Raw genomic sequence first — 23,386 nt, forward strand, 5'->3', positions numbered from 1 at the left:
AGAGCAGCTTATTACAAAGTTTCCTGCCATTCACTATCTTTTCTTATTCTAGTTACATTGATTTTCCATAATTTTGTTGCTTTTTTATTTTATATATCTAGTTTACTTTAATGATTACATTTGTTTGCTTATTAATTCTTCCTCTAACCATAATTACAAAAGATACCACTTTCTGTCCTCTTGAATTGTTTTAGATGTGATTTTTAAAAACACAAAAACAGATAGTTTATCTGTTTAGAGCTCATTGTGTTATTTGACGAACACTGCTTTTTCTAAACCTATTTTCTTCCAAACTATTTTTCACATTTCCCACCAGTTCTTTTAAAATTTGGAATTTTTCCCCTAACAGTATGTGTTTAGGGTTTAACTGAAACTAGGCTATCTGGGGCTTTGTTTTAGCTCTTGTACATGTTGTGGTCCACCAATGTGCTTATTTTTAACTAATATCAAATAGTTTTGCTAATTACTATTATGTGATATAGTTTGAAATTTAATATAATTTAAGATATGATTATGGTTGGTCCTCTTCATTCTTACCTTTCTTCCTTTATTTTCCTTGGGATTTTATACCTTTTAATGCTCCAGTATATTGTATGTATTCTGTTTAGAATAGAATCTCACCTTATCCTGTTTGCTCTAGACTCTGAAGTCAACTTTCTAAACACTATGCTATATGGGCAGGCTCTTGTAGGATAACTGATAATTCTGACTAAGAAAAAATAATATTTTCTCCATTTGCATGTGAAGCTATAGCTTACTTTAAAAATTCAATAGAATCCTTAAAAATCTGAAATGGCTCAGTAAGATTCCAAATGAATCTCCATAGCCAGGAGCAAACAATATAATATATAACAATATAATTCCCTTCAAAATAACAGTATAAAAATAACTTCCATTTTTATTTTTCATTTTTTCATTTTTTTAATATGTACATTATGTAGGATGTCAATACTTAGTCTCCATTCAGGAATGTTTCTTTTGCTTATCTTTACTCTGTTATTTAGCATTTTTGCTATTATAGTCAATAAGAATAGGTCTAATGTTTATCCTTTTACAAAGTACATGATAAGTTTTTTTAAAGCTGCAATATATAAGTTTCTTTTTTAATACTGTCATGTAGAAATATTCTTGTCTTTCAAATGTAGTTTTTCTAAACATCTTTGGAGCTGTTTGGGTTTTTTTTTCCCTAATTTATCTTCATCAGGATTTTGTCTTGCTCTGGAAAAGGACTGTTAAAGCCTTCTAATTATTGATTTGCTTTCAATGTTTTTTTACAGTGTAGCTACCTTTCCTCTCAAAACTTTATTTCATTAAATAATGGGATTTGTTTTCTTATCTTATGGTCCCTTTAAACAGAGTTTATTTTATTGGTCCATTTAAGGTTATAGTTGTAAAGTTTATATTTTCTTCCTTTTAATTCTATTCTTTTTAACTTTTTTCAACTTTTAATTAAGCATTTGATCACAATTGTTTATTTTGCTTGTGCCTGTTCCCAAAGTTTTCCCATAAACTCTCTTTTCCTTTCTTCCTCACTTTATCTTCCTTAAATACTTCTTGCTTTTGATGTCTTTCTTCCTTTTGTTTCCTTTCCTTCCTTTTTCCCCTCCCTTTCCAATCCTTTACTTCTCTTGTGTTTTGACCCAATTCTTCCCCAATCAATACAGAATTGTCCACCCAGTTTCTTAATTTAAATGGCATTTTTTACATTACTTTCCAAGTAGTATTAATTTACTTTACTCCTTTCTTTTGCCTGTCTGCTCAAGATTAATCTAGTCCTCTATTCATGGGCTTTGTCATTACATATTCTTTATTTATTTTCCCTATATTCATAATACAAGGCAAGGTTTATAGAAGACAGAAACCTTATTCATTCCTCTGATTCATCTGTCTATTAATGCAGCTGGAGATCTCATCCCACTATTCTCTTACTCATTTTCCTTAAAACACACACATGTACACATCACACACAGACAGACACACTCTATCTCTGCCTATCTATCTGTCTCTCTCACCAGTCCCTGAGGAACTTCAGTACTAGAAATATTAATCCATGATGAAAATGGTAAAAGTTTCTCCACATATTGTGTCAAGTAGTCCAGTCCTATATTCAATATTCTTATTTATATCTACCTCCTGCCATTCTAAGACCTGTAATATTACTTGTGGACCTTTACCACCTTTTTTTTCTTCCACACTGCATTTCCCTTGTGGCCAAAATCTATCTACCCTAGTGGAAGCCTGACACAGAAGTTCTCACTTCGGAATCCATTATTGGACTCCCATAACACATCCTCCCACATCTCCAGGGAATTCTTCCCTCCCCGAATGGAACTGAACTTACTCCCCCTGCCCCCAGATATTTTTTCCACACTCCCATTGCTCTCTAGGGAGGTCTAAAGACTAAAAAAAGAATACATCCTTGTTCTCTCTCAAAACCAGGCAAGGAAAACAGTATAGCTTTGGTTCTCCCAACTCCCATACTTCTAGTAATTACAATGAAGTTCATTCCCTCTCCTGACTGTTTAAATCCCCAACTCCCATCCCTCTAATACCCACCCATGATATTTGAAACCTAACATTCTTTTCTTGGCTATTCTTCTTTATTCTATCACTGGTCTTTAACTAATGTGAGAGTTTTAAAAAAGAAAAACAAGTGACCTTGTCTTGCCATAAAAACATGTGAGTTTGGGCTTAATTGCTTAGTATGTTGTGTTTTCATGTCAAATGCTAAGCTTATCTCTGTTTTTCTTTGATATAAATAACTGAAATGTCTCCCTTTTTCTGACTTTTGTTAACAATTAGGCTCAACCTTTTGGTATGTTATTTTGTAGTACAAAGTGATCTTCTTAGCTTTTTAATTCAAATTACACTTTTTTTTCTTTAATTTCACATAAATGAAAAGTAATCTTGAGGTCTTTTGACTGATTTTCCTTAGTTGATGAAGGTTTTTCTTCTCTTGGTCTCCTAAGTTTTTGTTCTTTTTCATTCAAATTCTAAAGTTTGGCCATTTTGTTTCTTGAAGTTAAATTTGTTTCTAACTATACACTGTATTCTGTTTCCAAGATTTCTAAGCAGTTTTCATTTATTTTTTCCTTAAAAATGATATACAACTTAAGTCCTTTCTCTTCTATCCAATCTTCCTTGATCTATCTCCAGCTAAAGTTGATCTCTCTTTTCTCAAGTTTTCTTATACCACATTGCCTGTATCTCTCCTTTGCCACTGTCACATTCTGCTTTTTTTGTCATACTTGTGTACATGGCATATGTCTTTCCTACTAAGTACCATCTTTATATCCCCATTAACCTTCAACATCTCACTCATTGAAACACTTGATAAACATTTGTTGTATTAAGTTGAACTACAGTATTCTGTCAGTTATCACCTTTGTTTTTTATCCATGATGAGTGTAGAGAGATTAATTAGGTGAATTCTCCAGTTGACGAATCTTGGACTCAGTCTTAAAGGAAATACTAGTCTCATGCTGATGAAAAGTAAGAAAGACACCATATTTCACAAATGTATGTTTGTGTCTAAACACAAACATGGATCATTGAAATGTTGTATGTGTAAGACAACTCCTTATATAAGTTTAACTGGAGTGAATTGACAAAATTGGGGCGTAAAAGGAAATAAAGCTGAAATAGAGATTCTTTTATATAGGAAGAAACATGGTAAAAATGAGTGGTTCATTTAACAGTTCTATTTTAGAAATCACACAGCATTCCTTACCAAAAAATGGAATTTTCATACTTATATATATTTCAGGTTGCATTATTGGCATTGTGAAGACATGAACAAATCAGAAGAAAGAATCTACAACACTTTGAATATAGAAAAGAAGATAAAGTTGAAAGAATGTGGCATATAAAGTGGGGTAATACCTGGAAATATTAACTAGTTGATAATTGTCAAAGTAAGACTTTTTTCAGCAAATACAGAACTTATTAGGCTTCAAGTTTTGAGACATGCTATTGAATTAGAAACTTTACTTCCCTTCAATCCTTTCGAAGAAATATGATTTTCTTAATTTGGAAGCACTCACTTTTACACATGTAGTCTGTCCATAGGAATACATACATGGGAAGTTTAAAAGTCAGCTATTTAATGTAGATTATAATGGTCAACTGATTTTAACAATGGCAGATTTCAAGGACTTGGTTCCAAACTGAGCTAAAGCTTCCCAATGCACTTTGTACAGACTGCAAAAAACTGTACTGAATTGGCCTGTTCTTGAGGGTCATGATGCCATGTAATATAAGGATATCATCTTACTGTTGATATCTCTGAGGAGTCCCAAGCAGACACGGAAAATGAATGGAGGAAAGGAGTGTGATGGAGGGGACAAGGATGGAGGCCTGCCAGCAGTACAAGTTCCTGTAGGCTGGCAACGTCGGGTGGATCAAAATGGAGTGCTTTACATTAGGTGAGCATAATTCTAATAACTCTTTCCTCCTTTCCACTTTGCCTAGTTTGAATGAAACATGTTACTCTTATGAACATTTGAGCAAAATCATCATTACATGCAAAATTTCAATCTAATCTGAACAAATTATCATCCAAACAATACACATTTAAGTGTCTACTATATCCCAGCTACTTTGTTAGGTGCTTACAAACAATACAAATTGAATTTTCGCTCCTAAAATATATTTGAATGCTTTTATTTCATTTCATAGATCCAGAACTAGAAGGAATCTCCAAAACCAACAAGTATAGCCTCCTTACTTTACAAATGAGAAAGGCAAGCCCCAGGGAACCTAAGGCCACACAAATAGTAATGGCTCGAGGTAGAATTTAAACCCAGGTCCTAAGACTGCAGAACAAGGACATTTTCTACCATATCCCTGAAGTTTTGTCATTTCATTTTCCTCTGACCATTACTAAATTTGTGCTCTTTTTTTAAAGCATATAAATATCAGTGCTACATTCTAGAATATGTATTTTAGATTATGCCATAGCCATTTGATGGCATTATTATTTTCTGTAATGTTCTGGTGACTTTTCTGTTGTAGTATTATTTTCATTTACAATATGTCATATTAATGTTGATACCTCTTAATAATGCCTGAAATTTCCCCAAAATAATTATGGCTTCTTCTAGAGTTTTCATCAATTCACTTATATGTAATAACAGGAAAAAGTCATTTTTTATGTGATATTTACATTTTTTAACAAGTAAATATCTTCACAGTTATGTTTTAATTTCTTGTGCTGGGCTTTTAAGAGATTATAACTATGAGATAATTGCAGATTCCCAGTAACTATCTATTATAATAATAATCCATCAAATAATTAAATTTTTTTTGTATATCTATAAAAGGATTTTTGAGTATGGACCTGTGGTTTTATCTCTCAATATAGAAAAACCCATCAATGATTCACACATTAGCAATTCATGTGTAACTATTGTCTGAGGCACTGAGAGATGGAGTAATTTTGTTCATTGTCATAGAGGCAGCACTACAACCCAGGTTTACCTGATTCTACTTATTTATCTGCCTTTCATGTTGCCATATATTTTTGTGTAATAGATTTAGAACTTTAAATTTGAGAAACTTATTTTTTTTATTCTAAAATATGTAGATCAAGTCATCTTTGCTAATTCCAACAGGGGGATTTCAATTCCTATATTGATGTGTTTGGTTGCCTTAATATCTATCAGGCTTTCAACTGTGACTACATGGGTCAAATCCTGTTAAAGTGTACTTCAAGGAATTATCTCAATTCTGTTTTCATACTTGAAGTTTTGTAGTTAATTGTTTCTTGAGGTAAATCATCAAGTAGGTTTTGGAAATCTTCATGTCATAAAAAAATGTATGTCACTGGTATTTTTTGGTAAAAGAGTGTAATTTATATTAAATTATAGTATAGTGTCATTCTCTTAAATGGTAGACATATTGGGTAAACTGGGTAAAGATAAAATGTTTTCAAGTTTTTTAATTTACTAAATGTTGCCATTTATGTTATCAAGCAAAAGTATTTAAATGTGAATTTTCATAATGACAAGATATAGGAAGGACCTCAGCGATTTTTATTGAAATTTCCATTTTTAAGTGTAATCAGTCTATCAGCCATTGTTTATTAAGTGGCTACTATATGCTAGAATCTGAAGATACAAATACTAAATGAAACAATCTCTATTTTCAAGGTATTTACAATAAAACCTATTCAATATTTAATAATAACCTTTTAAATATAAATTGCTTAACTTTTTCTCTGGCTTTCATATACATATGTGTGTATCTGTGTGTGTTCATATACATATATACACACATAGATTCATGTCAGTTTTTCATTTTAACTAAGTGATGAAAAATAAAATTTTACCTTTAAAAGGAGTCTATTAGTCGTATTTCATATTTTTGGCATCATTGATGGAATTCTACTTAAGTGCCACCTTAATGATTGTAATAGTTTGATTTTTCTCATTTCAATTCAATAATTGATTCCTTTTAAAAATTAAATTCTGACCATTACCTCTTTGTTATAGAAAAGAAAGATGAGAGTAACTCTGAACAAATTTTCCTGGATGGAAAATAAAAGTAGGGGCCTTAAGCCAACATTAACCAATATGATTTTGATCTGGTTTTAGGCATCTTGCTAAATTGTCATAGCTCCTTCAGCAGCTACTTTTTGTTTTAAGTGAATATTTAGCTGACTAATTTTATTATAATTTGTAAGTCATATCTTCCACTATACTCTGGCCTGAGGGTAGCATTAATTCTCTATGTTAAATATTCTACCTGCTTCTGATCTTAGGCTATGTCTTACTACAGGCTTTATAACTGTTTATATTAATTATTACTACCTCAAGTTAATTAAAGAGCTACACAACTGTAGGGGCAAAATTAATTGAGAGGAAGTGTAACTGAATGGCTAGAACAGAGTTCTATAAAATAATTTAGAAATCTTGTGTCTGATTTTCATTTTATAGTTATTTCTCCCCTAATCTAATCCCTAACTATAAGATATCAGTGATGCTTCTTCTGCCAAGCGGCTTTAAATTTTTTATGTGAAAAGTTAATAATGAAAAGTTAATAATTTAAAGCAGATCAACCGGAATTTATATCCTTTTTTTCCTAAGAAGTCAGTAATGATGTTGCCTTTCTTCATCACTCATTTGTAATAAATTTACTTTTCACCATGGGCAAGAGGATATTTGACTGCTAATAAGGTTAAGGCCCTTTTATATGTCACATATAGATAGCTTGTGTGGTGTTTGGTAAAATATTTATAAAGAGTTTGCTTTTTCACCTTGCAGAAAATCTGGATGCATTTTCATAGATATAAAGAATATACTACTCTCAAATGAAGGATCAATACTGTAAAAGAATGGAGAAATTAATTTTCAAATTCACATGAATTGGAACAGGTGGTTTGTGGGAAGGTATATGTAAAATGGAAGCATAATCTGTTATGATCAATGTAGGATCACTTAATGAAATCTACATTAATCATTGAATGAAAAAGCTTAAAATGCAAAGTAGTCATTTCCAGTTAATTTCATAAGTACATTTCTAAGCTCTTTTTAGCCATCAGAGCTGGATAGGCTTGAATTTGAACAGAGTACCATGCCTTCAGAGGAGTAGAATCAAGGCATACACCGATTTTGGAAGATACAAAAAGTCCAGTTTAACCTGAACTTACTGTGCTACAAGGGAGGAACTTTTAACTCCAGCTTTGGCAAACCTGTTTAAGACGTTTCTTAGTTTAAAATAAAGACCTGTAATTTTATAGGCTGTAATTTAGTGACTTCTATAATTTTGTAAAAGAAAGTACAACTAAAAAGTATACTTTTTCATATTTTGTACATAGTTTAAATTATTTCCTGATTTTTTAAAAATATTTTTGCAGTCCCAGTGGGTCTTTGTTATCTTGCTTGGAGCAGGTTAAAACCTACCTGCTTACTGATGGAACCTGCAAGTGTGGCTTGGAATGTCCTCTTATTCTTCCCAAGGTAACAATTTTATAGTAGGCTTCTCTTCCCATATATTTTTCCTTCGAGTCTTATGCTTTTTTTTTTCTTTCACATTGCTTGTCATTTTACACTGTTTAATCATATGCTAAATATTTACTTAATAAGGTTTAAATTTTTCTTTTGCATTTCAGAATGCTTAAATTAATATTTGAACTGATTTTTTTCTTAAAAGTTTTGTAATCTAATAAAAACTGAAGGATGTTGGTATGTGTACTATTTTAGATATTTCCGTCAAAATGAATATACACCTTGTTTATTACAGCCATCACTATCCTCAGTTTAGTTTTTATAGCACATTTTGTTGCATTCCTTTAACTGTTCAAATATGCTGTGCTATTTTCAGATATGATGGTGGCAAATCTAACAGATTTTTCTAGAATCACAGAGCAAAACTGTCTTGTAGCCAGAAGGTGAAACTATTTTACTAATTGTGCAATGTAAAAAGAAAAAATGATACTATGTTAATCGACTTACTCGAATGTACTATAAGGTAAAAAGCAGAGCAACAGTTTTAGGTTATCTGTGTTGTTTGGTGTTTTTAAGTGCATTATAATTTTAAAATTATATTCTATTGAACTGTTTCCAGGAACCAAAACTGGGAAAGAATCTAAGATATGACTGCTTTGTTAGATAGTTATATGGCAAAGGAAAATCTTCAGTGAGCTGGGAGTAAGAGTAATGAATTTCCCACAAAAGCTCTGAGTTCTGCAGCTGTGTTTACTAGGGCATTTAAAATTGCTTTTCTAATATTTAAGAATCAAAAAAACTTTTATTCTGATTTGTATTCTCATGTCCAAACATTTTACTTTCCCAAGGGAGTTAGGAAGAGAAAAGGGGTATCCACAGGGAAAAGAGATGCAACATATACTCTGAATTATTATTTTGTATTTTTAGGTATTTAATTTTGATCCTGGAGCTGCTGTAAAACAGAGAACTGCAGAAGACGTTAAAGCAGACGAAGATGTCACAAAGCTATGCATACATAAAAGGAAAATCATTGCAGTGGCAACACTGCATAAGAGCATGGAAGCCCCTCACCCTTCCCTAGTCCTTACTAGTCCTGGAGGAGGAACAAGTATGTAATGGCTACATATGGATGAGAGACTGTTTTTTATTCTTTAGAGAGAATCCATAAAAATAGTTTTGCAATTCCATTATTTGTTACATTTTTAACATAAAATAATAAAAATTTTCCAAAAGTTTTCTGTATGTAGATACATATAAGCATACACATAAATATTAAAAATCAAATGTGGACCTATTGAACAGTTAGAAAAGAGGCTATTCAGAATTATCATACCTGACTCTGAAGAGGAAGTCCTCAAATTGCACATAAATTGTTATCACAAATTAGACTGTAAGCTGAAAGTTAGTCAAAAACCATATCCTCATTCTAAAAGTGATTCTGGGTAGCAGCTAGATGGATCCATGGATTGGGAGCCTGGCCTTAGAGATGAGAGATCCTGTGTTCTAAAGTGGCCTCAGATACTTCCTAGCTGTGTAACCCTGGGCAAGTGAAGGCCCATTGACTAGGCCCTACCATTCTTCTCCTTGGAACCAATACATTGATTCTAAGACAAAGTAAGTGTTTTTTTTTTTTAATAAATAAAAAATAAGAGTGATTCCAGGCCTAAAAAATTCAACCCTTCTCTCTTGCCACCTCTATCTTAAAAAAGCCCCCAGCTAAAATGTAGAAAATGGAACTTCCACTCTGATTCCATCTGTGCCCTTTGACAGAATATTCAGTTTAACCCCAAGGAAAAAGAAGACATGTGTCACAGAAAGTTAAGTAACACTGTTTAAATAGCACATATTCAATGGTTGGAGTGAACACTGCACTCTAGAAATACTATTATGTTCTAAGAGTTTGAAGGAATGTGTAGATCAGTAATTAATTGAATGATCAAGGAAGTTGTTATGGAAGAGAATAGTACATGACTTAACCCTACAGGGATAGGAGGGCTTTAGGTAAGATGGAGGGAAATGTTTTTTAAGACAAGAAACAACATGAGCCAAGCCTTGGAGTCAGAAATGAAAGAGAAGGTGGTGCCAAGTGCCCATCTTTGGGAAGTAATAAGAAAGGCTACCTAAGATTGACAAATGGAATGCATGTGCCCTTTTAAACTCTAATTTATAAGATGTTAGACTTCAGATATAAGCATATATATCATTTTCAGAATATTAACAGGTGTTTGTATTTTTTTTTGTTTTTCTTTTAATATCAGGTGCAACTCCAATAGTAACTTCACGGGCAGCAACTCCAAGATCAATGAGAACTAAATCACATGAAGGAATTACAAATTCTGTAATGCCAGAATGTAAGAATCCTTTCAAGTTAATGATTGGAGCATCTAATGCCATGGGAAGGCTTTATGTTCAAGAGCTGACTGGAAGCCAGCAACAAGAACTTCATTCTGTCTATCCTAGGCAGAGATTGGGCAGCAGTGAGCATGGTCAAAAATCTCCATATCGTGGCAGTCATGGTGGACTTCCTAGTCCAGCTTCATCAGGATCCCAGATATATGGAGATGGCTCAATCTCTCCTAGGACTGACCCACTTGGAAGCCCTGATGTTTTCACAAGGAGTAATACTGGTTTTCATGGAGCTCCTAATTCTAGTCCTATTCATATGAATAGGACTCCTCTTTCTCCACCCTCAGTAATGCTACATGGTTCTCCTGTACAGTCATCCTGTGCAATGGCTGGAAGGACTAATATACCTCTCTCCCCAACCTTGACTACAAAGAGTCCAGTAATGAAAAAACCAATGTGTAATTTTTCAACTAATATGGAAATACCACGAGCAATGTTCCACCACAAACCACCCCAAGGCCCACCTCCCCCTCCACCACCTTCTTGTGCTCTTCAGAAAAAGCCATTAACATCAGAAAAAGATCCACTTGGCATTCTTGACCCTATTCCTAGTAAACCAGTAAATCAGAACCCTATTCTCATTAATCCTACCAATTTCCATTCAAATGTCCACTCTCAGGTACCTGTGATGAATGTAAGCATGCCTCCTGCTGTTGTTCCTTTGCCAAGTAATCTCCCTTTGCCAACTGTTAAACCTGGCCACATGAGCCATGGAAGTCATGTTCAAAGAGTTCAACATTCAGCTTCAACCTCCCTGTCTCCTTCACCAGTGACATCCCCAGTGCATATGATGGGAACCGGAATTGGAAGGATTGAGGCATCACCCCAAAGATCACGTTCATCTTCCACATCATCAGATCATGGGAATTTCATGATGCCACCTGTAGGACCCCAATCTACTTGTAGTGGTATTAAAGTTCCACCACGGTCACCACGGTCAACAATAGGGTCCCCAAGACCATCAATGCCATCAAGCCCTTCCACCAAGCCTGATGGACTTCATCAGTACAAGGACATCCCCAACCCATTAATTGCTGGAATGAGTAATGTACTAAATGCTCCAAGCAATGCAGCATTTCCTACTGCATCTGCTGGAAATGGACCTTTAAAGAGTCAGCCTGGTTTGCTGGGAATGCCTTTAAATCAGATTTTGAACCAGCACAATGCTGCCTCCTTTCCAGCAAGTAGTTTACTCTCAGCAGCAGCCAAAGCACAGCTAGCAAATCAAAACAAACTTGCTGGTAACAACAATAACAGCAGTAGCAATTCTGGAGCTGTTGCCAATAGTGGCAACACCGAAGGACATAGCACTTTAAATACCATGTTCCCTCCTACTGCCAACATGCTTCTACCAACAAGTGAAGGGCAAAGTGGCCGAGCAGCACTAAGAGATAAATTAATGTCTCAGCAGAAAGAATCTATGAGGAAAAGAAAACAGCCAACTACTACTGTGTTGAGTTTGCTTAGACAGTCTCATATGGATAGTTCTTCAGTTCCTAAACCTGGTCCTGACTTGATAAGGAAGCAAAGTCAAGGTTCATTTCCCATCAATTCCATGTCTCAGTTACTGCAGTCCATGAGTTGTCAAAGCTCACACATGAGCAGCAATAGTTCCACGGGTTGTGGGAGCTCCAATCCTGCTTTGCCTTGCTCTGCTAACCAGCTGCATTTCACAGACACCAATATAAATTCCAGTGTTCTTCAAAATTCATTGACACAGAACTTACCTTTAAGAGGGGAAGCCATGCACTGCCAGAATGCTAACACCAACTTCATCCATGGTAGCAGCCCAGGGCCAAACCACCATCTTGCAGGCTTAATAAATCAGATTCAGGCTAGTGGGAATTGTGGAATGCTCAGTCAGCCAGGCATGGCTTTAGGAGGTCCATTACACCCAAACCCACCTCAGTCAAGGATTTCAGCATCATCCACTCCAATGATACCAAACAGCATTGTTAGCAGCTGTAATCAAACAAGTTCTGATGCAGGTATGGTTTTATTTTAAAATGGTACCCAGGGGTGCACTAGAGTTTTCTAATACTTTTTGACCTATACCAAAATATTTCATTACAAAAATGTATCCTTATTCATTTCAAAGACATATCAATATCTTTATTATTTGTGACTTTACTTTGTAAAGTGCTAAATATTTGCTTTTAAAAATTCTAGACAAGAGTATACCATGTCATTAATAATAGGTTTTGGAATACTCTAAAATTTACAAAATGTTTTACATACTTTGCATACTCATTGTAGTCTGACAAGATTCCTATGTTGGGCAGAGCTTGTATTTTTTTTTCAATAATCTGTGTTGATTTTATTATTCTGTTTTTTAGTCAGTCATAAAATCTTCCAAATTGCTCAAATTCAAAAGGAACAAACAAGGCAAGGCTTTCTGTTAGTTGATTTTGTTCATCCCAACATAAAACCTTCTTCACTAACAGAGAGATATTTTCAGATAAATGTAGTTCATCCTGAAAAATTCAAAGGGAGAAAATTAGCTTTATATTTTTAAGGATAATAACCAAAACAGATAGATAAGTAAATGAATGCAAAAGATGATAAGAAGCTTTAGAAATTTCTTGTCTTTTTCTTATACTAGTCTACTATCCTTTATCCTCACTTTTCTCTGAAAACCTGTAGAAAATATTGGTTGTTTGTTTTTATTTTAAAATGAAAAATTGGAGGTTTCATCATGATGATAAAAGAAATAATGAAAAGAATTGAATTTTTAAAAAAACAATAGATATCATGCTAATTATTAGTACAAAAGTATATGTATGACGAATGAAGATTTTTTGCAACATAATCTTAAAAAGTAATGAAATGATGAAGAATCACAAATACATACATTAAAGGAAATGAAATCAGTTAATTCATACAAACCTGTTAAACCTTTAAAATGAAGAAAGAAAAAGCAAAATTAAAACTAAGAGCATTCAAGATTTAGAGTAGGAAGAATGTCTGAAATGTGCGTCGTACACCCAGAGAATTTTTATGCTCTTTATTTTTTTTAAGAATACTGATTCACCAATAAGATAACTTGTTGTTTCATTGTTATTTTTCTCCTAGTATTTATAGTTTCCATGTTTTATATTTGGGTGTCATTTTATCGAACTGATTTTCCTGGTTACAAAAACAGTGGTTTTAGAAAAACAATTATATATGGGAATCAGTGATGCTTTTGTAATTTTTAAAATGCATATGTTTGTGTATACATATTTAACAGCTTGGAAAAAGTATTATCACCTATTTATCTTTGTTGTTACTGTTGAAATCAGATATTTTTCAACTGTTGTTGCAAGAAATGCTGCCATCTATAGCAGTCAACTGTATCGTATTTTCTTGTATAGTTTTTTAAAGATCTGTTCACTATGCTCTTGTGTTTGGCTGAAATAGAATATATGGTTCAGGAAATATTTGAACATATAATAATCAGTTTTATATTATTGTTCTCTGACAGCACATGAAATTTATTCTTTAATGAGTTATAGTATGAAAATACCTAACAGGATCTTTTCCAAGATTCATATCCTTTTGCAGATAATTCTGTGGGTAGAGCTATACAAATGAAAAACTGGTCCTATGCATACAATAAGCTGAAGTTATATAAAGTCAGTAACTTCAGTTAAAAATGTACAGATAGACTGAACACACATTTCATCATTTAGATCAGATTCGGTTAGTCCTTTTGGGGTGCTCTTTTTTTAACTTTTAACACTTCCTCATCTTTTTTTTTTATAAATTTTATTAATTCATCAATATTTTTATTTTTCTAATATATAAAACCAACTTTTACATTCTAATTTTCTTTAATTTTTATATGTAGAGTTTCATTTTTAACCTTTCTACTTTTTTTCCCTCTTTTTGTACTTTTTTGTACTTTTTTTTTGTACTTTTTTGAAAAATGCCTGGTCTATAGTGGTGATTTACACAATGTGTCAGAACACACTGGTTAAAAATCAGTTTTTAAGTGAAAGTTTTTAGTTGAGGAATGACCAAAAAAGATAAAAATAAAAATCATGCTAATATATCCAATCAAATGACAATAAGCAGAAAGTTTTTCTTTAATTGTCAGTAGGTTTTGTTGAAAAAAAAACTAACTTGTAGATATGATTATGAAAGTAAATATGTTTAATTACTAACAGCTATTTTAACAAGCCATTTTTGGTAAAGATTTCATCTGCCTATTCTTCTAATTTATAGTAAAGCTGTTGTGCCTACTAAAAATTTTATTATTTTATATAATTAGCTTAAGCATATATAACGTGTGATAGGCTGAATTCAGAGATCATTAATGAGACAATATAATAGTTCTTAGGATCACAAATTAAGATCTGGAAGGGGCTTTAGAGACCAGCTAATGCAACTCTTCATTTTATAGATAAAGAAAAAGGTCTATAGGTAGGAATTGACTTGTCCAAGGTCAAGTAGGCACTGCACAGATTTGAAGCCAGTTCCTCCATCTCCAAATCTAGTATCACACTGACTTAATAAAATCAATCAATAAAAAGCATTTATTAATTAATGTGAACCAGATTCTGTGCTAACCACTAAGAATACAAAGAAAATTAAAATAGCCCCTCCCCTTAATGAGCTCACATGAAGGAGACAGCATATCAAGAACTAGGTACATACAAAATATATACCCAGTGGATAAAAAGTGATATGAAAGGGAGCTGTGCTGTGGCAGGTACCAAACAGAGGGTCTGAGCTGAAACTTAATGGAAAGCCAGAAAAACAGGAAGCCTCAGCAAGGAGGGCATGTTCATTAAAGAACAGTGATGTAAGCATCCCATGATGCAAGCAAGAGGGGAAGTTGTTACTTTGTATTTCAGAAACTTATTTACAGTAACAATCATCATCCTCTTCATCATAACATAATTTACATAATGCTTCATCATTTACAAAGTACTTATGTACTTTTTCTCATTTGATCTTCACACCCAAACTGTAAGGTAACTAGTACAAGTGTTCTTAATTATCCCTATTTTACACATAAGGAAATCTGAGACTTAAAAATTGATGACTTACCAAAAGTAAAAGGACCACTAATAAAATGGCAGGAATGGTTTTGAGCCTGGTTTTGACATGTAATATTCATTCCACCATATCACTATGTTCACAAGTAATAAATTAAGTTCAACAGACAGGCAGTACATACCATACTTCAGGACTTTGAGATATACATTGTACTTTCTAGCTAACTGACAGGTTATCCTACTCACCTTTCACTGTTCATTCCTAGCTTATGATGTTGTATGCTTAGAATCATAAAGAGTTTATTTGATAACAGATCAATAATAGATAAACTGCAATAGTACTTTCAGAAATTGACCAATTGTCAATCCACCATTGTGTTAGTTGATTTTTTTTTTATCATTGGCCCATAGCATTTAATTAAGTTAGACTTCTTGGAAGGTGATATGTAAGGTGAATATCAAAGCTTTAAACAAAGAACCTTAGGTGGGAAAATGGGTCCAATTTTAGTCTTTTAGAGAATTAAGTATGTTCCCCAAAGTAACTTGACTTTGTTAGCTAGATTGCCTCCAGGTTAAATGCTTTTCCCACTCTCCTACATTAGTTGACTTGTAAAGATTTGGGATTTGAATAATTCTTTGCTTAGGAATCTGGAGGCTCCATGATGACTATCCTCCCTCTCTTCTTTGGTGATCTGTTTTATGAACTCTGTTTTAGTTATTTCCTCTGGGGATTATTTACAAACTTACATATCTCCATACCCATTCTTTTCTTCTCATTTCAGTCCTACTTTTCCAAAGACTTACAGATGGTCTCAAGGCCTTTTCTAGTTCTGAATCCCATCCTTTCCCCATCTCTTTATTGCTACATAAGTTCCCAAAAAGTAAACAATTCAATATTCATATTTGACTTGATTCTTCATTCACTTTCAGAATAACTCCATGAAGGAGGAGAGGGAATTAGTTGCCTTTTCTTTTCTCAGATAAGGGGATAAAGGCACTGAGAGGTTAAGCAAGAGAGTCTGTTTTGGGGTTTACAGGTTTTAGTTTAGCACCTATTAACGAAAGAATAATATTTCACTTAGTGATAACTTTTCATTTGTTCACATCAACATTTACATAAATCAAGGGGACAATTCTGTTAGGAATTGTGAGTGATTAATTAATAACTACTGTTGAAAATATTTGCACTCAAATCAAACTGTTTCTATATTTTCAATCACTATATGATTCACAAGGCCTCTCAGTTAACAATTTACTCCTGCTTGTTCTCTAATCAAACACTAAAACTACATCTAATTTCCTAGATTTAATTTTAGTGATAGTAAACTTTAAAACTATGGCAATTTCTCAAAGTAGTACAAAAGGAACTATTATTTCTCCTTTTTCCTGGGCATGATTTTTTTTTAATTGTTGATATTTCGCTACAACAAACTGTCAAATTAGTGCCCTGAATGACTACAAGATCTAAGAGTCACATGTCAGTTTTTAAGGACTCTGATACATTTCTTAAAATTCAATGCATTTTTCTATTCTATTGTACTTATATATATTTACATACAAACCTATCATTATCATTATAAAAAATTTTTATAATGCATCTGCCTTACAAAAAGATAATTTTAGAATTATGTCAGCAAACATTGGATAGTGCCAAATTACAGTAACTTTTGAATGTAAAGTTCTTTCTATTGTCACAAGTTCTAAAAGACAATAAGGTCAACAGCCAGAAAAATCTAATTTCTTGTTTCATCTGCATCACTGGCAACAACACAATGACCTGCCTTGGAAAAGTCATAATTTTTCTGGGAATCAAGTTTCTTTACTTGTCTCCTTACCTTGCTTCTTACAGTCATGTATTTTCCTAAATAATTACAAACTCTGTTGGCTCCTTTTCTAGAAATTAAGCGGCCATATTTTTAATAACCCAAAGAGGGCATTATCATATCAAGAATGCCTTTGACTGGTTATACTGATATAACTGTGTCTTTTAATCATTCTTTTATTTGTTCTACACATGTGATTTCACCTATATGGAAACTCCTAAAGAGGTTATTTGCTCTACCAAGGCTAGATCTTCCACCCCTCTGCAACATACACTCTTAGAGAGTGGCCTTGGGCTATGAGAGATTGAGTGACATGTCCCAGGGTCCCAGAGCCAGAATATATCAGAAGTGGAGTTTGAACTAGAGTAGAACTTGAACTCCAGGTGGGATTTCTATGGACCAAGCCAAAGTACCTCTCAATCACTACCTTAAGCTTAACCTGCAGTTGATTTGTTGGAATTTGTTTTGTTTTATTTTGTTTCTCTCTTTTAGTCGCAACAACCACAACTTATGTCAATCAGCAAGTTGACTTTTTTGGGTACATTTTTTATCGAATTCCTAGGCCTGGATCAGTAGTTGGGAAAATTACTCATGTTGATCCAAATGAGGTTGGAATGTATTTTGTGGAGGTTATCTATATATAGTATTTTTATAGATGTATCCTCTTTTATGAACAGCATGTTTAAAAACCCACACTTATAAAACCAATAAATTAAGATATGATTATAGACATAACTATTCTTTAAATGCTGAGTTGGGGTTGTATTTCTTTCTTTGCCTGTGGGTTACAAACAACCTGTCATAGTGTTTGGGATCAGAAAAAAAAAATTTAAGAGAAATAGCTATAACTTCAAAAAAAGGGGGAAAAAACAGAAAAATTATTTCTAAAATTCCATTTATTTCACTTCTCAAATCCATATTAATAACTGAAGAATGGTATGCTTTTTAGTCTGATCATTCCAACTATGCTCCTAAAAGTCCCTGTTTTAACAGATGATTAAAAGAAAAAGCAATGAAAGTTACATACTATCCCTTTCCAGAGAGCATCGTGATACAATTCCTAAATTTGACCCTTAATAAAATGGTCTGACCTAGGAGAAACCACTTTACTTCTATAAATCTGTTTCCTTATCTGCAAAATAAGCAAGTTGGACTAGATGATATTCAGAGTATCTTCCAGCTCTAAGCCTATGCTCCTATGGAATCACATGGAGCTTTACTAAAGATGTTAGTCATTTCTTAAAACTGAACCATGTAGCTTTCCCCCTGTGTTTGTTGGGTTTTTGTGGGGCTTTTGGTTGTTGTTTTTAGCAGTTTGACATAGTAGAAACTAGCATATTGATATGAAGCCAAACAACTCAGTTTTGAATTCTAATTCTGTGACCTTAAGCGAATCCTCTGTTTCAAGGAATGTACAGTGGCTAGCAGAGTAGGATTTAGTAAAGAGTTGTTGACTAATTGACTTTAAAGTAAGGAGGTTAGACTAGAAGATCTCTAAGGGGCCCACCTTCTCTAAATATATGATCCTGTGAACCTAGGAGTCTATTTTATCTACCAGAGCCCACACTTATCAGGTATTAAGGAGCAAGTTCCTGCTGGCCTACTTGAAATCCTATTATATTGTTTTCTTTCCTGAAGACTTCTTTCAATCAATTAATAAATATTTATTAAGCAGTTACTGTGCCGGGTACTGACTGGGCTTAATATCCAACATACAAATTGAGATAGTCCCTGCCCTCGGGGAGCTATAATCTAATGGGAGAGACAACATGCAAACAAATGTCAATACATATGAGATAGGAAGATATTTTATGGAGACTATCTCTATAATTATATTTTAAAAGTATATTCTGTTTTAATAAGAATAGCATATTAAAAACCCACACCTAAAAAAGGCATGATAGCTTTTCTTTAAAGGCTGAATTAAGGGTATATTTCTTTGCCTATAGATTGATGCAGAGTTGGGGATTGGAGAAAGTTAAATTGAAACAGATGTAACTCATTGGAAGAGCAATCAAAAAAATTGCAAAATAACATCAATAAACATTTATTAAGTACCTAATATGTGCAAGGCACTGTGCTAAGCAGTGGAAATACAAAAAGGAGGCAAAAGATAGTCCCTGCTTTCAAGTTTATAATCTAGTCAGGGAGAAAACATGCAAACAAAGTCATTCCAAGTGAGGTTAGAATGAATTTTATAGAGGTTCTATAAATCCAAGATAAATATGAAAAAAGTTTAACAGAGGGAAGGTACTGGAATTAAGAAGAATTAGAGAAAGCTTCCTGTAGAGGGTGGAATTTCAATTGGAACTGAAAAGGGAGCTAGGAAGGTTAGTAGTTGGAGAAAGGGAGGGAGAGAGTTAAAGCAATTCTTCCTCCCATAAAGAATTTAACTTCCAGGTATATACTAATTAATTTGCATCAAGTAAAGAATAACCATCTTCAAACATTGAATAAGATACAGAAATGCTTTCTGAAACATAGTCTGAAAATACAAAAATTTTAGCTGTATCAAAATTTTTTATTAAAAAAAAACATTAATACAGAAATTTTTGTTAAAAATAGTCTCACCGGAAAGTGACAGTTTAAAATAAATTGAATGAAAAAATATCCAACCACTAATTGCATCCAGTCATAAAAATACATTCTAGTTTAATACATTATTGATAAACTGATGGCAATAATGAACAAGTGGCTTCAGGAACTTACATGTGGTCACGTACTGAACTTATCTCTGCATTTTGATTTGAGATCCTGAAACATACTTCCAGAACCTAGATTTTTCTCTTCTCTGATTTTCCAACCATTCATTTTCCTTGTATCCTTTCTTTCTTGATATTATGTGGATATATGCAAGAGGATCAAATATAATTTTCTTCAACATCTATATAACTCCGATAAACGCCTAATAGCAAATTATTAGCAATAAAACCCCCTTTTGTCAAGACTATTTCTAGAATAGTTTATATATTTAAAGTAAGCTTCATCAAAGTATTATGAAATCTATGAAAGGCAGATTTGACACTCCCTTAGTGATTTATGATGATCAATTGAATCAGTTCTTACCCACCCATAAAGTCAGATGGATATAATGTATGACTTTTTCATTCAAAGTTTCAAAAAAAATATTTTTCAAGTTCATGTGATAAAAATTAAATATCATTAATTTATTCAGAGCAGTCGGTTTGTTTAAAAGTATTTATTAAGTACTTACTATTATCAGGCACTATGCTAAAGCACCTTTAGAGGGAAAAAAAACACACAAGAAAGTATATATGGGAAACGTATGAAAGAGACTGACAAGAAGGGGAAGAGAGAGAGAGAAGGAAATAATATCAGAGAAGGCTGATTTGGTTGATACTAAGAAATATCTCTTGTAGAAGGTGGAAATTGAGCAGTCTTGAGGGAAGCCAGGAGGTCAAGCTAGATATTAGAGCATTCCAGGTATGGGAGCCAGCCATTGCAAAGCCATGAAGTGCTAGATTTGAAAAACAAGTGGAAGTAAAGGCTAGAAAGGTAGGAAGGGGCTAAGCTTTGAAATGCCTTAAAAGCTAAACAGAGGATTTTATATTTAATTCTGGAAGTAATAGGGGAGCCACTGGAATTTAATAGAGAGACAACACAGTCAGACCTGTGAGAAAATCATTGTGAACGGAATGGAGGCTGTACTTCTCTGAAGAGAGACTAGAGCAGCAATGGCAAACCTTTTAGAGATAGAGTGCTGAGCCCTGCCCCTAACTCCCAGAGGTTTAGTGCTAGGCCCCACCACCTGGGCCCACCCCATGCAGGGGAGGGAGAAAGTGCTCCCATTGGGCTGCTGGAAAGAGGGGTAGGTGAAGTAAGGAATGTCCTCAGTGAGTATAGAAAGTGGGAGGGGAGTGGCCTGAGTACTCTGCTCCCCTTCAGCTCTGCCACCTTTGAGTTGACTACCTTACCCTCTATGCATTCACTGGCTACTGGACAGAGGGATAGGGAATATGAAAAAATGTCATCAGGCATGATGAGGGGTAGAGGGTGGAGCAGCTCTACCCAAGTCCCTCTGTCTCTATAGTAACCAACGGGAAGGGGGGGGGCAGCCACATGCCCACAGAGAGCACTCTATGTGCCATCTTTGGCACCCATTCCATAAGTTTGCCACCACTGGATAGAGGTAGGTAAACCAATCAAGAGTATTGCAATAGAACAGGCAAAAGGTGATGACGGGTTGCACCAGAATATTGACGGGGGAGGGGGGGGTAGACTTATAGGAAAATGAAAACAAGATCTGTCTATAGATTATATTTGTGGGATGAGTGCTGGTAAAGTAATAAAGATGATACTGAGCTTGCAAAACTGGGTGATCAGAAAAATGCTAGTACCCTCTACAGGAATAAGGAAGTTTGGGTTTAGAGAAAGGATAATGAGTTCTGTTTTTAATATGAGTGTGAGATATCTGTGGATTATCGCATTAGAAATATCCAGTCAGCAGCTGAAGATGTGAGACTAGAAGTCAGGTGAGAGGTTAGGGCTAAATTATAAGTAGCTATGAGAGACATCTGCATAAAGCTATTAACCCATAGAAGCTGAGGAGATCACCAACTGAGGAAGTATAAATAGGTAGTAGGAGAGGACCCACAACTGACCTTTGGATTATACCCAGGATCAGAGGATGTTATCTAGAGGGAAATCCATCAGAGATGAGAAGTAACAGTTAGACATATAAGAGAAGAACCAAGAAAACACTATCATGAAAACCTCAAGAGAAAGAATATTCAGAAGAGGATAAACAATGCTGTCAAAGGCTATAGAGAGGTTAAAAAAAAAGATGAAAACTGAGATGTTTATTGTCTACTAACCACTTCTTAATTATTTGTGATTAAATAATGCCTATTAATGAACCATAAGCCACTAATTTTAGACTGTGGTTTCGACTTCTTCCTTCAAATTTTAACAAGAATCACAGTAAACTGTTTTGAATTTCATCTCCATATATTTTACTGTTTACCTGCCTGTAGTATGTTACAGTGGGCCACACTGTAATTTCAATAGTGGTCATTTCAATACCTTGAATTCCACCATAACTCTTAAGAAATTATTATTTTAAAGATTAGCAAGTATATGTGGTTACACAGACAACAAAACTCCAGAATCTGAGAGTTGGAAGGGACTTCAGTGCCATCAAGCACAATAAGAAATTGCTTTACAGAACCAGGTAGTCATCCACCCCCTTACTGAAAATTTTCAAGAAAGGAAAACCTGCCATATTTTGAGGCAGTTCTATTGAACAACTCTTTTGAACAAGTGTTAGAAAATTCTTCCTAACATGAAGCCTAATTCTATACTTCCTTTCATCTCCCCACTTATTGTTCCTTTGTGACAAAAAGAACAAGTTTAATCCCTCCTCAACATGGTAGTCCTTCAAATGAATGATCATCCTTCATGTCCATTGGCAGTAACTTAACAATACATATAAGTAATGGTGATGGTCAAATTAAATAAAAATAAAATACATATGAAAGCTAATGTAAATTATTACTTTAAGATAGTTGAGAAACCTTTTGAAAAGATAAAGAGTATTTCTATAGGTGATGCTATAAAACATTTAATTTCTTTATTTTTATTGAAAGAGGAGTACATATAGTAATCAATCACTGAACAATAAACCTAGATCATCCACTAAATGAGCAGTTGAGATATATAAGTAGATGTTTAAAAAAAATAATGACCAAAACCACATCTGCTTGAATGATTATATTATGACTAGCATAATTTCTTTAGTAGTTTTGGCTAGTGAACTTTCTAAGTTTGTCAAAAAATTGCTTCTTCCTTGAATCTTAAATATGCTGGTTTGTTGGTGGCAAATGAAAGATGAATAAAATAACCTTTGTGAAAATTTTTCATAAATAAAACTTTATCCACACACTTGAGTTATTTTATTTTTTTGTTTGACTTCAAAGTAAAGGTGCTATGTAAATTTAAATGTTATTGTTTTAGAAGATAAATAAGAGTGATAATGATTGCCAATAAATTACTTTTATTATCTAATTTTTAAAGATTATTTCCAAATCCAATATTGGGAAGTACATATTTATTAAAGATGTAATAGATGTTAACATACAGTAAAATGTTTATACTTTTATAATAAGCCAGAAATCCTTTTAAAGAAACTGTTCTGTATGTCTGTGTCAGCATTCAGTAATCTTCTGTACTATATTCTATGACTAGAACAATTTTATTTAATAATTCAGAA

General features: G+C 33.6%; 1 protein-coding gene across 11 annotated transcripts in view; it reads left to right on the top strand.

Annotated features, from left to right (window-relative positions):
• Window positions 1–23,386, top strand: part of MBD5 (methyl-CpG binding domain protein 5) — a 447,080-nt gene that overhangs the window by 381,617 nt on the left and 42,077 nt on the right. For all 11 annotated transcript variants that reach the window (XR_008911762.1, XM_056797199.1, XM_056797196.1 and 8 more), the window contains 4 exons: window positions 3,767–4,424; window positions 7,856–7,958; window positions 8,874–9,054; window positions 10,205–12,340. Coding sequence is in view for 10 of the 11 variants with exons in the window: in XM_056797199.1 (XP_056653177.1) it covers window positions 4,312–4,424; window positions 7,856–7,958; window positions 8,874–9,054; window positions 10,205–12,340 (2,533 nt within the window). In the remaining variant the exon portion in view is untranslated. The remainder of the gene's footprint in view (window positions 1–3,766; window positions 4,425–7,855; window positions 7,959–8,873; window positions 9,055–10,204; window positions 12,341–23,386) is intronic.

The sequence above is a fragment of the Monodelphis domestica genome, chromosome 4 (assembly GCF_027887165.1).
Source record: "Monodelphis domestica isolate mMonDom1 chromosome 4, mMonDom1.pri, whole genome shotgun sequence".
In the NCBI taxonomy this organism is placed as follows: domain Eukaryota; kingdom Metazoa; phylum Chordata; class Mammalia; order Didelphimorphia; family Didelphidae; genus Monodelphis; species Monodelphis domestica.